Source organism: Opisthocomus hoazin, chromosome 5 (assembly GCF_030867145.1).
Source record: "Opisthocomus hoazin isolate bOpiHoa1 chromosome 5, bOpiHoa1.hap1, whole genome shotgun sequence".
In the NCBI taxonomy this organism is placed as follows: Eukaryota; Metazoa; Chordata; class Aves; order Opisthocomiformes; family Opisthocomidae; genus Opisthocomus; species Opisthocomus hoazin.
The window spans coordinates 43,050,140-43,068,219 of record NC_134418.1 but is presented as its reverse complement, the minus strand read 5'-3'; the positions used below and the strand labels follow the sequence as shown (position 1 = coordinate 43,068,219).

The 18,080-nt window shown below is 37.5% G+C and overlaps 1 protein-coding gene across 13 annotated transcripts in view; it reads right to left on the bottom strand.

The window, feature by feature from the left end:
* Positions 1 to 2,661: 2,661 nt before the first annotated feature.
* The window catches only part of IL15 (interleukin 15), a 62,143-nt gene continuing 46,724 nt past the window's right edge, over positions 2,662 to 18,080 (bottom strand). For 11 of the 13 annotated variants that reach the window (XM_075421020.1, XM_075421025.1, XM_075421014.1 and 8 more), the window contains 6 exons: positions 7,295 to 7,404; positions 5,952 to 6,033; positions 5,660 to 5,716; positions 5,425 to 5,466; positions 3,515 to 3,658; positions 2,662 to 2,932 (listed from right to left, as the gene is read on the bottom strand). In XM_075421020.1, the coding sequence (XP_075277135.1) occupies positions 2,819 to 2,932; positions 3,515 to 3,658; positions 5,425 to 5,466; positions 5,660 to 5,716; positions 5,952 to 6,033; positions 7,295 to 7,404 (549 nt within the window). In that variant the 3' untranslated portion in view covers positions 2,662 to 2,818. The remainder of the gene's footprint in view (positions 2,933 to 3,514; positions 3,659 to 5,424; positions 5,467 to 5,659; positions 5,717 to 5,951; positions 6,034 to 7,294; positions 7,405 to 18,080) is intronic. The other 2 variants (XM_075421027.1, XM_075421023.1) reach the window with 2 other exon arrangements.

Genomic DNA, 18,080 nt, shown 5'->3' with positions numbered 1-18,080 from the left:
GTTAAAATATAGACAGAAATACGTATACTGAATACCAGGAAAGGAAAGGAAAAATAGATTTTATATTATTGCAAAGTCAGGAACATAGAATTATGTAGTCCAAGACTTCTGTGAAAGAGCATTATTCTTCTCTTCTCGTGTCAAAAGGTAGTTATTTTTCTTTCTGAACATAGAAACACTCTGCTATGAGTCACCTTAGTCCCAAACTGAGTTGAATTAATTGGAGAACATACAGTATTAATGTTTTTCTTAACATTTGCCAACAGTAGCTGGCAAATATTAGATAGTAAATGCTATACAAATTACTACACCTTGTGTAGAAATACCTTCCTCAACCTAGGGATGTTTGCTTCCAATGTAGGTACCCCAAATTCGTTTTTACTGTTCTGCCTGCAGTACTAAGTCAGATCAGATTTGTGCATGTCTTAGTCATACTGAGTCTTTTCCTTGGGGATACGTATGAATTCCCTCACTAAAAAAAAAAAAAGAAAAAAAAAAAATCCAAACTGGCCTTAATTTAGTCTATGCTTTACACTGATCAGATCATTTCCTATAACCATAGGATTCAGAGTGCGGTAAAGCTATCAACTGGCATCTTAGCTCACAGGAAAAGGAAAACCCCAGGAGAAATACTGGAGAACTAGATTAGCAATTGGCCTTTTTTGGTTCTAGAATATGCATCTGGAACAGCTGGAGGTGACGCTAAATGAAATAGGTATGGCCAATGTCCAAAAGAAAGTGGCTAACAGGGTGGCAAGCTGAGTCGTCACAGAATGAGTGATCTTCTTTCAGAAAGACAAATTTACAGTATTTAACATACTTGCTACCAGTAAATGATTTAATGGAAAAAAGAATAAAATTAATCCAGTAACTGATTTTCACAATGGCCAAGATAAAGAAAACTATCTGAGCAAAGAAGCTGTTTGTTTATCCCATCACGAATACTGCTGGACTGTGTCTCCAGCTCCCTCAAAGCTAGAAATAAGGAAAATCTTTTTCTCTTTTTGATTAAAGACCACGGTTGTAACCTGGTAGTATCTTGCCTATGCATGTGACATCAGGTGAGAGAAAATCATATCCAACGCATATCATTGTTTTAAGGAAAACTTTAAAATGTAGGACCAGTTTACTTCATCCAAACCATGTAATAAGCACTTCTTTCATTGACAATCTGCAGTGGCAAATAATTTGTTTATTTCTTCAGTGATACCTCTGCCAGTAGTTAATACTGATATCAATGTGCTTATGTATTTACCAATCAGTTAGTCTATAAGTCACTAGGAAGATGACATCCACTGTGCTAACATTTGTGTTCTTTCTCTTGTAGTTTACTGGAGATTCAGCTCCTTAGAGTGATGAAGATTGACTGTTGGGAGTAACCCAACAATAAGGGAGTACCAGGCAATGTATTTGTTGCCATAATGAGATTGAGACTTCCTTCCTGGTAAGTGGACAGCTGACTGACTCGGCCATTTATCAAATGAAGATGGAGAAATGGAAGTGCCTGGAGGAAAGAATTACTTCTTATGGATAGCAGTTCGTATGACATGATTATGAATCATGAGGAAAGCAGTTACTTTAGAAAGAGCTGAAAGAAGACTCTGCAACATTTCAGAACTACCAGGGGACAGGTGCATTGAGTCTTAGAAATACAGTTATCATGATTTCCAATAACTGGTCAAAAGTGATTCCTACCTTCCATGTTCTTACCCCATAAGGAGACCAAAGTTACAAACTCTAGTACATAGGAAATATTTCTAACGTGTATTTTTTTTTTTTTAAGTGTGTAAGAGACTTCATCACCTCCTTTATTCAGAGAATGAAATTTACACTACTTTTCTTTGGTTGAAATTTAGATTGAAATCTCTGGCAATTGCTAAAGGAACTGTAATAATTACCATAATGACTAAGGTAGTATCTGTGTCAGATGTAACAAACAAGGTAAGAAAGCATGTTCTGTCACTGGACAGTGGAACCAAGCACCAGCATTACCTTCTGTTGAGAAGATTAGAGATAATTTTTAATACCCTTTTACTACCACTGTACAAAAGGGGAAAAGGGCAAGGAAAAATCTTTAAATAAATGTCGTAATTTTTGACATTGAATTCTTAGGTAAAACAAGTAATTGGATTTACCTGCAAATTACAGTAGAATTAAATATACTAAGAGATAGCCAATAGACCTTTAAGACAAACAGGCTTCAGCTTGTGTTTTGATGCTAGTTCATTGAGTAATGTTAATGAGAAAAAACAATAGCAAGGAAAACTGTCAGACATGACTAACAACAGAACTGAGAGATGAGCTACTATCTTTTGGCAGCACAGATGGCATAGGGATAGATTTCAGATAACAATAATAGCTATAGCCAAATGCTTTAACAGGGCATGATAATTTTATATTAATAATAATAATAAAAGAAGAGCTTTTCTCTTAAACATAACTCAGCCTGAACTGATGTTGATGAGGAGGTTGCCACTGCAGATATCCTGAGATGATCTTAGAGAATTTTGTTGAAAGGTTGGTAAGTTAGGCAAGATTTCTTTTCTGGTGGACTCAGCAAAAAGTAAAGACACTTTAAGTCAAGAAGAAGCTCTAAACCCTGTTAAATTCCTTTCATTTATATTTCATATGTAATATGATTTGTATGTATTCAGTTATGAATATTGTGAATTACAGCAATTTTATTATTCTTTGTTTACATGTTATGCTATGTAAGCAGGATAGTAAGTGATGTTCTTTCCAGTTTACTGTTCGCAATAATCTAAATTCTCTGAGGATGTTAGTGAAAGAATCTTGGTTCCCAGCTTCTGTCTTTTGGTCAGTGTTTGCATTCCTTCTGTATAACCTTTACAAAACTCTGTATGAATTCTGTAAAATTTTTTTCTTCATACTCTTCACATTCTTTGCATTTTGCTGATGTTGTGGAATTCAACTGAAAAAGAAGATACAATAGTAAAGCAGGATACTGATCTATTTGTTCTGACAGAGCACTAACCCTTGTTTGTCTGTTTTTGCGAGTAATTCCAATGCAGTCAATGCCTACAGAAAGCATTGCTGGAGGTTTCCACAGTACTGTGGTCTGTGGAGCTCCTGGCTTGCTTTCTGAGTAGGATCATCTTTCAAAAACAAAGCACTTCAGTCAGAGATGCAAGTGGCCGTCCCTTTGAAAATTAGGTTACTTTTCTGTATGTATCTGAGCATATCTGACTTTAGACACTGAAGTTACAAAGTGTTATTTATATATATGCATCCAAACAGCCTGACATATGCATGCATGCACAACGAAAAGTATTTGCTTTGATGGGAATCATGAAAGTGTTTTTCTAAAAAAGCACTAAATTCTACTTTTTCATTGTTGTATGTGTAGCTTTTTCATTGTTATATGTACAGGTTACTAGATCCCACTTGCTTTCATCTGTACTATCCCACCTTTTATATAACAAAAGAGGTACTTCTGCTACTTAAGAAACACTTTTGATTTGCCTTTTTTCCACAGACTGCTGGTGTTACCTACTTTGTTATTTTCTAAGCTTGCATTTCCATTTTTCCATATGTTCAATACGTCCTGTGTTTTACTACATTTTTTGATAAGACATTCTTGAAGAATCACTTTCGTCTCTAAGAAAAAGCATCTCATTACAGGTTCTTGGCATTCTTTCTGAAAAAAAAAATGAAGTTGTAATAGGTTTATGATTAAAAAGCATCAGGTGAACGTAAGGTATAATTTACCACGAAGTGGTTGATTTTTATTTACTGGATATGTCTTCAAATACTTTAAATATCTGCAAAGATTGGTTGTGAGAGCTAACAACACAAAAGCCAGCCAATTTGCTAAGATCACAGAATCATACAGAATCACAGAATGTTCAGGGTTGGAAGGGACGTCTGTGGGTCATCTAGTCCAACCCCCCTGCTGAAGCAGGGTCACCTACAGCAGGCTGCACAGGACCGCGTCCGGGTGGGTCTTGAATATCTCCAGAGAAGCAGACTCCACAACCTCCCTGGGCAGCCTGTTCCAGTGCTCTATTACGCTCAGAGTGAAGAAGTTCTTCCTCATGTTGTCTAAAAAGTTCACTTTATTCTGCCTAGTTGGAAAACACTGTCAATCTAAATTAGCTGTAATTTTCTCTGTTATTTCACTGCTTAATGTATTTTCCTATAAAGAGATGCTTTTTTGGGCATGGATATTTTTTTTCTTCCTTGTTCAACTGAGTTCTTGCTAATAGCAAAGTATATGTTCAATCTGGTGAGAACCTCAGAGGAGTTTAGATAGTAGTCAAGACAAAGGTCACAAGTTTATGCACTGATTTTACCAGGTATTAAATCAGCCATTCCAATGGATTAACCTCTCTGGCTCAGTTCAGTTAAGAGAACGTGTGTGGATGTGGACGTGCATGTTTTGTGACCTTTTTTCTTGTCGTGTACAGGGCTAACTGTGCAGACACATCAGACTGTGCTTTCTCAGGCTTGCCAGATCCACTGAACACATTAACATCACTGTGTTCTGCATGCACACTGAGGCTATTCTGAACTAAGTGAGACCATCATTTCTAGGAAATCTTTCATTAACTCTTTATGTACAGGATTCATGTGTGGTCTGTGTTTGGCACAGTCCTCATGTGAATGTTTATGTTGTCACGAAAGCAATGTCCCAGAAGCAGGCTACTAGCACAGCAATGAATCCAGCCAGTTCCACCAGGGCTATGCCAAAGGTGACTGCTAGGAGTGGGGTATTGACTGGATTTATTTTCTTGGCGGGATGCATGAGTCCCATGAAGTGCAGAGTGAGCTCCACAGCAACAGATTATGAAAAAGTCTCTTCAGGAATGAATTATGAAAACTGCATTTAAGATGATCATATTTTACATAGGTTTTGATGATTGTATTAAGAATTATATTGACAAATTAACATAATTCATCTTTTGCAGAATAAATTATGATCTCCAACTATCAGAAGTCTAAATCCTTGAGAGTACCTAGGTATTTGCTGCTAAACTAAGCAATGGCAAAAGCACAGAAATGCACAGGTAGATACTGACAATTACTTTGCACATTCTACGTCTCCAGTATTTTATTCCATTAAATAGTGCATGGTGTTAAATAATCATCTTTGGAAGTGTTTTCTTTGTCACTTTTTCTCTCCCCAAATTGCAAAGGAATACCAGCATTATTTTAGCAGTGTTTGCTTTGGTAAGATCATTTTGGATCATCCCTTTTAACTGATTAAAATTAAAAATAATTAATACCTGCTTACATAATTTATCGTAAGTATTTTAACTAACAGAACTGTTACTTCTAAGGCACATTATGAGATTTCTGAAACTTTTCTCAAATTAGACCAAGGCTGCCTTAGGACAAAGTTGCTAGAAAAGAAATCAAGCTACCATATTAGACCAGTTGTGGTCATCTTTTAAGTTTACTTACACCCTCATCTGTGTTTGCAGTATATAAACTGACATCAATGTCCTAAAAGAAAACAAGAATTAGAATTATGAACATTAACCAACAGATTTAGAGACAATAAAGCTAACTCTGCAAGACATGGATTATCTCCAAGTTCAAAGGCCCAATCCATCCAGGTACTGGGAGCTAGCAAGTCAGGGGATCTTAAAGTCACCTAGTAACCTGCAGGTTGGGCTTCACTGTGAGGAGCACTCACCAGAGTCCCACAGTACTTTCTCTGAAGAAGCTGACTCCCCAGACCACTGCCCCTTTTCTTAGGAAAAATGAGAAAGAAAATAATATTTCATTCTAAAGTCTGCATTATTTGGTCAACTCCAGTCCCCTTTAATCCTCTATTCCTTTGCTTCCACTCGTGAAACATCATTGTACAAACCCCATCCCTTGTCCTGCTCCCTGTCACTGACACTTCTTTGCTGAGTGCAGTGCTAAATATTTCATTACGTCTGCTTCTATGATTATATGAAATGCTGACTTTTTAATGAACTTACTTTGGATGTCTTGATCTGTTCCAAATCTTTCAGAACTTCCGCCCACTTGCAGTGACCTGCTGCTGTTTTTGGTATGTAAGCACTGGAACAGAAGAAAAACAGTGACCATTAGGTTAAACAGTAGGTATACACATTGTTTATGCCGAAAAAAAGAGTCAGAGATTATTTACATGTTATAGATACGTTGTTTACATGTATGTATATAAATGGTAAATGTGTGGGGCAAGTATATTTGACAAACCATAAAATCATATTGCTACATAAAAACTAGATATCAGAGTCACACTGTATAAACAGTTAATATGTTTTTTAAAGACTGGTTTTATAGAATGCAGTGCCATAGAAAGGCTCAACGACTTAACGCAAAATACCTGCAATTCTTTTAAAGCATACAAACCACCACAAATTTCAAAGTCTCTTATATGGAAAATTTCCCCTTCTGTTCCTATGGAATTTCTACTGTAAGCCCTGTAAAAATATGATTTTACATTTTAGATGTAATTTTTTGTGTACAGGAAAGCTTCCTGCTGCTATAATAAGATTTTGCTCAAAGTGAACCACTAAAGGGTGGAAGGAAGATTTCCTTCTCCTTTGGAAGATTTTTTGAATGTGAATTGTGGTTTTAATGTGTCCCCACTTGGATCCTTAATTTGGATGCCTTTCAGTACTGCTGTACTATAAATAATGTATGACAATGTAGGGAAAGACAGACCAATGGTTTTGGGAGGTTGGTTTAAAACAAGCAGTTGTTAAATATTTAAGCCTTAACCAAAGGCTCAAAAATTACAACATTGCTGGGAAAGGAAGAAAAGGGGGTTTATAACAAAAATCAGAGGAGGCTTACCATGTTCTTGCCAGGGACAGAGAGAAAGAAGAAATGTCAGACTTTAGAAAACAGATTTGACAGAAGGGGCACAAGAAGAGAACAACTAGGGCATGGAGGCCTGAGAAGCAGGGACAGTTTTCTAAGATAGGGAAGTGGTGTGAGAATGGAAGGAGGTGTGTCATATACATAATTCAGTGTACATATTTAAACATGTTCACACATGGTGGTTTTTTCATTGCAAAGACATATGGCAATTGATTGAGGTCTTTAAATGCAACAATCCCAAAAACTTGAGGGTTATCACGGAGATTAGGATTAAGACACATTCTTGACCAGACTGAGCCTAGACAGAGAAAGACAATAAAGTAAGGGACTGTGGCCTATGAAGCAATGGGGGACTGCACATCATGGTAGGAGAGGATCCACTCTCTAAAGCAACTGGAGGCAAGTAATAGCTGTAACAGTAAAAATAAATAATTTGTATTTACTGTTTAATTAACATTGGTTTTGTACTTACCATAGGAAGAAGATGATTAGTCCCATCTCATTCTTTAAAAGGCAAAACAAATGGCTGTTCAGAAGAAGATACAGCTGATTTTGCAGACAAATACTTTGCAGGTGTTTTTTCTGAAAGACACAACCGAGACCATAGCTTGTCATAATCTGATTTCATAGAATTTTGCTTTGGTACCAACTTAATTAACCAATTTAATAAGACATCCAATCAAGACAAGACTATCTGTTGTGTGTAGATTAAAAGACAAACTGATTTGTAGCTTGCAGAAATATATAATCACTTTACAAAACAGTTGGTAGAAAATCAGATGCTGAAGACACACTCTAAAAATCTGAACTCATCCTGGGCTCCCTATTTATCTATCTGTTCACACTGCAGACTGAAATTTAATGCAAGGACAATATTAAAGAAATTTGGTTTTGTTTTACATCCTGAAGATCTTTCCTCTGGTTACATGTTGCTACCCAAATTCTATGAATTACCTACAACTAGAATGTTACCTATAATATTGCAGTTGCATATATGTGAAACTGCACTGAATACATCAAATGCTATAGTTATGTGTACAGACCTTAAATATAATATTTAAATATAGTATATACTTATACTTCTTTACATAGTCTATGTACATCTAATACTGGGAAGCGATGGATTTGTGAATTCTGTCAGTGGAGTCTGACAACTGGAAATAAGGAGGCAATGTGAGCTGTGCGTTGAACATCAGCACAAGTTTCACCGTGCACAGCCTGGGAACCTTTGTTCCAAAGTCCCAAGCCCTTTGATTTAAGCTGATGCAGTTCCTTCACAGATCTAGGTTAATTATCTGCAACTGTGCTTTTGGTCCAAGGTTTTATTTCTTACCATACATGCAACACTTTTCTATTAACTGCCTCAAACAATGTTTCTTAAGCAGTGGTTAATGTACACACTACCTTGCAAGTGAGTATTTAAAAATGGACCAGAGAACATAATAAAACAAGAGCTAGCACTGTGCAGTAGTAAAAAATATCAAAATGGGAGGTCAATCCATACATTTTCAGGTTTGCAGCTAACTTGCTGAAAGCCACCTAACTGTTACTGAAGCATCTACTGGGAAAGCCAGGACAGTAATACTTGCATGTGTCACAGGGAACTTGTGCTGAGTATTTGTAATGAATATTTATTACTTTCATAAACAGAAAATGTTTTAAATACATTGCAATTATTTTGTTTCCAAAACCCAAATATGTAGCTGAAATAGCATAGTAACCTAATTGCTACATAAGATTCTACACTCAATAATAGAAAGCATTGAGTGATTCTACACTCAATAATAGAAAGCAGTGAACCCTTGAGTTCAAAACCTATTAAATACAAAGTATGTAGACGAATGATAAATAGATAATCTAAATTAAAGTAAGGTCAGACCATGGAGTATCTCATCCAGTTTCTGAACTAATTCAGTATGGAACATGCCATGTTATTGTTATCCAACGCACGTCTAAAAACAAGGCTCAGCCTGTTACTGTTTTGAAGATAAATGGAAATCTAAAACCAAAATATTAAGTGCATATAAATATAATAAATATTTTCCAAACATGCAAGAATATAGTGGGAAAGAAATATTAACTGCTTGGCTATGTCAAAAGAGCCAAAAGATTCTGTTATAGTATGACAGAAAGGCTGTAATCTTTCCACAGTTAACATTGTTTGGTCTGAAAGTTGTCATGGTTTGGGTTTTTTTTGTTTTGTTTTAAATCTGCATACTAACTTTTTTCATTTGATTTGATAATCCCTAAAAATATATCCTATTTTGTTTTTTGGCTTTTTTTCATTTAGTTGAAGCTCAAAAGCAGCCTTATGGGGAAACCTGAAGTATATTGAAGGAAATTTAAAATCTGATTTGTTGGCTACAGCTGAAGAAAATACATTTTTATTGTGTGTTTTCTTTTTAAAAACCACATTTTAATAAAATTATTTAAAATCTATTAGAAACATTTTGCAATACATTTACATTTTGATCATTTTTTTGGTTTGGCCTGTGTAAATGCCAGGTGCCCACCAAAACCACTCTATCACTCCCCCTCCTCAGCTGGACAGGGGAGAAGAAATATGACGAAAGGCTCGAGGGTCGAGACAAGGACAGAGAGAGATCACTCACCAATTACCATCACTGACAAAACAGACTGAACTTGGGGAGAAAAGGGAGTTTAATTCATCACCAATAGGATCAGAGTAGGATAGTGAGAAAATAAATCCAGATGTTCAAATACCTTCCCCCCACCCCTCCCTTCTTCCTGGGCTCAACTTCATTCCCGTTTCTCTACCTCCTCCCCGTGAGCAGTGCAGGCGGATGGGGTATGGGGGTTGTGGTCAGTTCATCACACATTGTCTCTGCCGCTCCTTGTCCCTCAGGGGGAGGACTCCTCACACTCTGCCCCGGCTCCAGCGTGAGGTGCCTCACTGGAGACAGTTCTCCACAAACTTCTCCAACATGAGTCCTTCCCATGGGCTGCAGCTCTTCACAAACTGCTCCAGTGTGGGTCCCTTCCAAGGGGTGCAGTCCTTCAGGCACAGGCTGCTCCAGCGTGGGTCCCCCACAGTGTTACAAGTCCTGCCAGCAAACCTGCTCCGGCATGGGCTCCTCTCTCCAAGGGTCCACAGGTCCTGCCAGGAGCCTGCTCTGGCATGGGGTCCCTTCCACAGGGTCACAGCTTCCTTCAGGCATCCACCTGCTCTGGCGTGGGATCCCTTCCATGGGCTACAGGTGGATATCTGCTCCACCGTGGACCTCCATGGGCTGCAGATGGACAACCTGCCTCACCATGGTCTTCATCACAGGCTGCAAGGGAAGACTCTCTGCTCCAGTGTCTCGAGCACCTCCTCCCCCTCCTTCTTCACTGACCTTGGTGTCTGCAGAGTTGTTCCTCTCACTTCATCTCACTCCTCTCTCTGACTGCCATTTCACCACAGTTTATTTTCCTTCCCCTTCTTAAATATGTTATCCCAGAGGCGCTACCACTGTCACTGATTGGCTGACACTGACTTTATCAGACATGGGGAAAGCTTCTCACAGAAGCCACCCCTGTAGTCCCCCCGCCACCAAAACCTTGCCACACAAACCCATAACAATAATTTTACAAGCCATTTTTTTATCAAATGAGATGAGGTGGCTACAAATGAAAATATGAAAGACTTATGTTGGGTCCATGGCAGGGGGGCTGGAAGCAGAAAATCTGTAAAGTCCCTTACAACCCAAACCATTCTATGATTCTATGATAAGCACTTACCAGCTTTGTGTTTCATAATTAGTATTATGGGGCCTTAAAAAGACGATTTGAGTCCAAATGCATTGTCAAATTTATGCCACAGAACAAAGCGTTCAAGGTGAGGAAAATAATACATTACAGTACCTAATGAATAATGGGCCAGGGTTGTCATTAGTTTTTCACTTGTTTCCTTTTTTAATAGTTGTTCACTGTGATGACAATGGAACACTGTGTTCTTAATGATTAATATAGTTGTATTGATCTTTGGTTTTCTTAAATACGGTAGGTAACCATTTTATTGTAATGAAATAATCATTGCTAATTTGAAATGAATGCTTAATTTTTCAAAAGTAATAGAGAACTTGTACTGATTATAAAATATATAAAAAATATACTACATGCGTACTCTAAAGGGTGTTCCATTTATTTATATAGAAAGAGGTTCTTAATGTCCAGTAGACCACTTAATACATTCCTTTCAACAATTCAGGGCCATTTTCTACTTGATTTTCTTCATTATTTCATCCAAGCTATTATTCAACAACATAAGGAATGTTAGCTCACTTATATACTTTGACAAATTATTCTCCTGCCTTGAACACACATAGTTGTAAGTTTAAAATTCACTAGTGTCAGTTTTTCATTTCTTACTCTGTTTAATCATTAACCAATTCCTCTCTGTCTTTATTATGTCTCTGACTTATTTTATGGAAGCTTGAACTCTGGACAAGGGAGCAGCTCATATTTAAATACATAACATATTTTTATCTGTAGCTTGTGTCCTGATAACCAGCAACTCTAGGTTAAGGTTTAAAGCCTTTTTAAATTAATATGTATTGTCCCACAATGCAATTGAGCATTATGATATGCACAATAATGGAATGTTGTTTTCTTATAATGAAGTTAAAATGAAGCACTTTAAGAGCAGTTACCACTGAGTAAAATCTAAGCCACAATAGTACTGTTTTCTCTTAAAAGAAGCAAACGTGTAAGCAAATGACCAAACTTTTCTTTAACAAGGCAGAAACAGTTGCTGATTTTACTGTTTTGGCTGTCACAAAAACTACAGTCTAAGTTCGTCAAAAGAAAATATTTATAGCTTTTTACAATAATGAAGTTACTTGTGAAGGAAAATACTGAAAGCTAAAATTACATTGTTTGCCTACATACCATATACCTAAATTTCTTTATTAAGATTTGCTCATAAATTTCTCAGTCAATCCTTGTGATATATTTATAACTAAGAAAGTTTAGTTCCTCTGCAAGTTGGTTTTATCAACAAATGTCCACTATTTTTTATTGTTTATGTTGAACTGTATTTTTATTTTAGAGAATTTAGGTCCTGAAATGACAGGTCCTCAACCACCTCTTGTTTACGTGTACACATGCTTTCAACACTGTACTTCAGTGCAGTGAAGGAAAGCAGCTCTTTCCTTCATTGGGATCCCTCTGATAAGTAAGTAGACAGTAGTCTTCTCTCAGCCAACATTTTGCTAGACTATTGTGCTAGGTCTGGTCGGGATTGAGTTACTTTTCTTCATAGTGGCTGGTATGGTGCTATATTTCAGATGTGTGACCAAAAGAGTGTTGATAACTCACCAATGTTTTAGCTATTGCTGAACAGTTCCTGCAAGGCCTTCACTTCTTCTCACTCTGCTCTCCCCTGCCACCCCCAGCAAGTAGGCTGGGAGGAAACAAGAGGTTGAGAGGCGATGTGGTCAGGACTGCTGACCAGACTGAGAAAATTGACACTCCATACCATGTAAGATCACACTCAGCATTAAGGGGGTGGGTGGGTGGTGGGTGGTGGTGGGTGGTGGTGGGGGTGAGGTTTTCAAAGGTAGTCATTACTCAGAGACTGGTTCGGCCACGATCTTCTGGTGAGAGGTGGGGAGTGCTTGCTTTTGCATTACTTAGTGAGGTTTTTTTCCTTTTTTTCTTTACTTCTCAAACTGTCTTTATCTCAGTCCCTGAGTTTTTCTCACTTTCACCCTTCCAGTTCTATCTCTTGTCTGGCTGGGGCAGTGAGTAAGAAAGCAACTGCAGAGCAGCTTAGCTGCCAGCCATGGTCAACCCACTGTAACTATACAATGCAATCTCTTGCAGACATTTGCCTCCATTTTCGTGATCTTCCTAGCAGTCCTCACCTGCTTCACTGTTCTTGAAAATGAGTGACTAGAAGCGTACAACACACTGAGATCTCACGAAGGATTTAGCAACTGGTGCTAATATTTTCAAGTTCCATAGGAACTAGGGAACTGGCTAGTGCCAATGTTTTCTTCATGACTGTATCCCACTGGTGGCTCATCCTCCAATAATGCGTTCCACTGCCAGAACTTTATGTGCAGTTCTTTCAGAATCCTGGAATGTCTGAAGAATCTCTCACTCTTTGCAAAAAACCCTCCCTCCTCGGAAAAAAAAAACCAAAAAACCCAAAGTCTAACCTGCTTAATTTTTGGTTACTCTCAATTTATCTCTAACTTTTTGACATCTAGCATACAACTTTTTTCTTGACCCGTCCTTTCTCCCTTTGCCTCCAGGCTTTCTGGCTAGTCTCAATGGTGCTGACAGGCATCACTACTCCTGCTCTTCCTTACTCCTGTAAGCAAATCATCCTTCTCAGACTGTTGTGTCTTGTGACACCCAGTATTCCATTTTTGTTCATCCTTGGCTTCCTGGTTTCTCTCTCTTTTTTTGTGTGTATGGTGTATGATATGTTACTCTTCTCTTATTTGCTGCCACACAATATTTTGTTTCTGCCCATTTGTCATCTTCATTTTCTAGTGCAATAGACCTCTTCTTGCAAACTATTTATCCTGTTTTATTCAGTCTCTATTTCTGCCCTGTTCTACAGATATGTGCCCTCAACTCCTTGACTTCTTGTGTGACAAAGGGTTGTAAATCATCTCTGGTTTTCTTTGTTACTGCTGCAAATTTCCCTCTAAAATCACGCCATCACCCCCAGCTCGCTCTAGTCCTTGGAGGTTTTACTGAGCAACATCTCAGGCATAAAGTGTTTTTTTCAGATCCATATTCAAGTACCATCTACATCGTGCAGAGCTGCACTCTACACTCATTCATTTGCACTGTTGCTGTCATTCTCCTTCTGCTTTGCCACAATAATTCTAGCCTCTTTTAGAGAACTCTGCCTCCTCCCCCAACCAAATCTCATTCTACAGTTCTTGTTCTGCTGTTCTCTGTTTGTTGGCTCCACTAATTAATTGTTCCATCCTGTTGTGCTAGGGAAATCCCTTTCAAGGGGAAAAATCACCAAATAGCTGTACAAATAGAGCACTGCATCTATTTAAGGCTGTGTATTATGCATGATATTTGAACTCCTTCTCTACGCTCAGAACCGTACAGAGCATTTTTAGTGTCACATTCTATAAAAGATTGGAAAGAAGATCAGATGTTTTTCCCATTTGTATCCTAGTCTTGTAAAAAAGAAGCTTTTTTGGTTGTTTTTTAAATTTTTTTTTTCAGGAGAGAAGCCATGGAGAGTAAAGATTTCATAAACTGGTGAAGTGACTAAAAAAGGAACGGAGCCCATAAAGAAAGCAACAGTTCTGAAGCAGATAGATGTTTCAGTGTTGAGTCCTTAAATAAGTAATTTTGAAACCAAATTTTCATGGATGATGAGTAAGTTTTAGAGGAAAGACATGATCTTAGTGCCTTGTTATGGAGTAAATGCTGGAAAACACTGCAAGTCAAAGGAGCAGACTCACTGAAGGATCCCTCTGCTCCTTCATTCCTGAGTCCCTCTAGGGAGTTTGAAGGGAACAACCAAAGAGATACGAATGAAAAAACCCTGAATATGTATCAGTGTCAGTGTATTTATTCTGATGGGATAGCATTCAGAGATAAAAACAGAGAACCACATTAATGTACTCTGAGACAATAAGAAATTCTGTAACAGATGCTACCTACAAGTACAGCCCTATAAACACACCTTGAGAGTAATTTCATTTGTGTGTTACTAATATCAATAGAAAGTAATATTTTTCTGTGATGGGATCTAGTACTAGTGCCTTAAATCCTTTCCCAATTTCTATAGACTATTCCCATCTATTGAAGAAACATATTTTACAGCTCTGCTAAGTTCCGTTCAAAACACTGATGCAGCAATCATTGAAAAGTTGCTTCTTTACTATCATGGTGCCTGAATCCATTGTGATTCCACAGCCATTTTAGTTTCTGTTCCCCTTCCTATGCATCTTTGCATAGAAGCCTAGGAATCAGCCCTCAAGCTCCACCAGGTGTTACCATCAGCTCTCCTCCTCAAGGTTTGAAGTCAAAGAGTGAGCTTTCCAAGCTTCTGTCTAGCTTGTACTTACTGATCCAGAAAGGAAGTCAGTGGAATTACTGAGTGTTAAACTGAATCACATGCTTGAATGCTTGTCTGGGTAAGAGGCAAAATATGCCTTAGATTGTTATGTCTTCAAGCCTTTATTCCACAAGGTTAAAGTGCTTTCTCAGAAGTTTTGTATTTAGCTAGAATCAGACAGGCTAAAGCATTTAAAAATTTTAAAAGCAGCAATTTTAAAAAATATTATTCCCATCTGATTACTTTCCCTTCACCTCCCTCTCCAAGAACTACAGCTTTCCTTGTTTTTATTGCACAGTGGTGAATTTCCTGTGGAGCACTATTCTATCTAGCTTATTCTGCTTGTATGCGAGTAGGGCTGACCTTCATCAGTAATCAGCATGGCAGAAAACTCTTTCAGTTTAATCACTTTTGCATTTACATGTTCTTGGTTTGCTTAAATACTTGCTCATTTGCTTTTGACAGTCATCCAAGTAGGACTTCCTTCTTCTATGTGCTCTTGTTAACTGGCATTTATGCCAGAAAGTAAAGTTTACAATGCCTGTTTGAAAATTTTGCCAAAAGGTCACAGAGTCATTGCTATTCCACTCAATATCTTAAAACATCAGAATTTTAAATGTAAGAAGTTAAATATCTCCTTTGACCTTTTTTTGCAAAACATACATAACGCCTAGGGCTCATACCATTGCCTTATGAAGATGTGTCCTATACTTGGCTACAGGCCAGAGAGGAAGTTTGTCCTTGGTGCAAAGCATGATTTTATACCTTTCCATAAAACCTTACAGTCACAGGAGCAGTGAAACCCAACAGAAGTACTGCAGTATTTAGAGATAAATATTACTAGTTGAATATAAATAACGATATTGTAAATGAAGAGCTTTCATTTTAGTCTGTCTGCTTCATTCACTAATTCATTCAAAATTGACTTCTTTGCCAGTAGTAGTCTCAGAACAATGCATACTCCATGACCACAGGCCTCTCCCAGTAATAGCTCTGCTTGAAACAGGGATGCCAGGTCCTTATTTACATGATTCAGAGACCAGAGCACCAAACACGTTGCTGACTCCATAGGTTAGACTTATCCCTTCTCTGTCATTTCAGGATCTCTCTTGAGCATTGTTTGCCAGCTGGCAAAATCCAACCAGAAAAGAAAGCTGATACATACTACTTTTTTTTTTTTTTTTTTTTTACATCCTTCCATGTAATGTCAGTCTTTTCAAGGTACCAATCACTCATTAAATTATGAAAGATCAACTTATTGTTGTCCCAATGCAAGCATATATGACATTAATGCTAGGTTTGCTTGACAAACAGTGTGATTAGTAGAGAAGTCCCAAGTTTTGGTAGTGGCAAAATTAATTAGTTAAAGGCATAGTCAGTAAAGCAGAGAGGAAGAACACAGTGAAAAACTCATTTGTAGGGCACAGATGATTAGCTTTGACCATTTATCCCCAAACAACCCTCCTCAGGACGTAGTACGCAATAATTAGTGAAATGGCCTTTCAGAGTATACTTTCCCAGATTAGTAAGCAGTTGAATCACAGGAGATTCAAAATGTAAAGGACATTAATAAAACACGCACAAAAAAAGAGCCAGAACTAGTTAGCACTGAAGTTTGTTTGGCAAAATGTGTCCTGATCTATATATGCTGCTAGGCACTCTCTGTAAATATTGCTTGTGATATTTTTATGCCATGGCAATAAATATCCAACAGGAAGAAAAATACAATTAGGGATAATATTTTTCTGCGTTTAGGAGTAGGTTGTTAAAATCTAAACCAGTGCCAAACACAGAAACTTAAACAGTCAAAAGTATACAGGATGCCATACTGATACATAGAAGTTGGAAATCCTGAGACCATAAAATGGTTATCACAGGAGCAACTGCTGGACAAATAATACCTCAGACTTGGCAAAATACTTAGCTCAGAGACTGTGAATAATATCATACGCTAATAGAGGACTGTAACACAGTTGCAACAGAGGATCTCAAAATGGTAGAGTAAGGCAGTATTTTGAGAGCCTTTTAAAAAAAGTAAAATTATTATCTACGACCCTCTCTTACAGTGATACTTTTACAGGAATTTACTGGATCCTGAGCTAAATAGGCAGGACATAGTGTGAAATATTCTACTGTTTCTTGTGCTTTTATTCTACTTTCAAGAGCAGAATGAAATCCTAATGTGTGTCACTTGCCATAGCTTTACTGAAACCAATGAAGTTATTTCCATTTCCAGAGCTGTTGAGAATTCGACCAAAATGTTAACTTGGGAAAAACATGGTTAGAGAACAATTTCTTTTCCAAAAGAAATACTGTGAACAGGTCAATAGGCAGAAAAAATCAGTATCAGCATTCAAAGGAAGAAGAACTAAGTATATCTACTACAGATTTGTTTCATATTTCTGCAGAGGAAAGGCAAACAATTTGGAAAGGAAATTATCTCTGCTTTACATTACTCTAAATCACTTATAAATAACAATGCAGTAAGACTTACAGCAACTGAGCAATCATGCTTCGTTTCTTGCCTTAGGATACAGGAAAAATGCTTATTGAAAAAGCTCTACTGTGTGCTCCAGAAGCCTCCCACTTTCATGTAAATTTTGAATGTGTTTTTGTGGAATGTAACAAGTTATGAGATTGCACACTGAACCAGTTTTTCTTATGTATGCAAGTGGTGAGTGCAACAGAGCCGTTGTCGTTATTTGAGGTTTCTTTAACTTGTACTGGTGGTGGTTTTCCTTCATTTCTTGGCAGGCAACCCCAGAATGCATAGAGGAATGGAAGAGGTCGTGCATGTGCAAACTAAGGAGAGCTGAAGCGATACTAAATTATATGAAGCTGCTTTCTGTATTGTAGCTCTTAAAAAAGAATAAACAGTAGTCATAGTTCTTAACAGTGTAGCACAGCACTCATCCAGAAAATTTCAAATTTTCTTTCAGACAGGGTAAGATGGGTCTGCTAGCCAGTACATAAATTTAGATAAAAGTGTTTTTAAAAAGATTGAAAAAAGTACTTCAAAGGGATGTTAAAAAGCACTTGTATATAATATAATTGGCAATACTGCAAAGCACAAATAAATCCCTGGGTGCCTTTATACTATAAAGCTGTGTGGAACAATATTACAGAAAAGGATTAAAATTTTGGATAAAATTACAGGTCTGCACTCTGGGATTGCTTACTTCATTGATTTAACATACAAGATGTTAACCCAAAA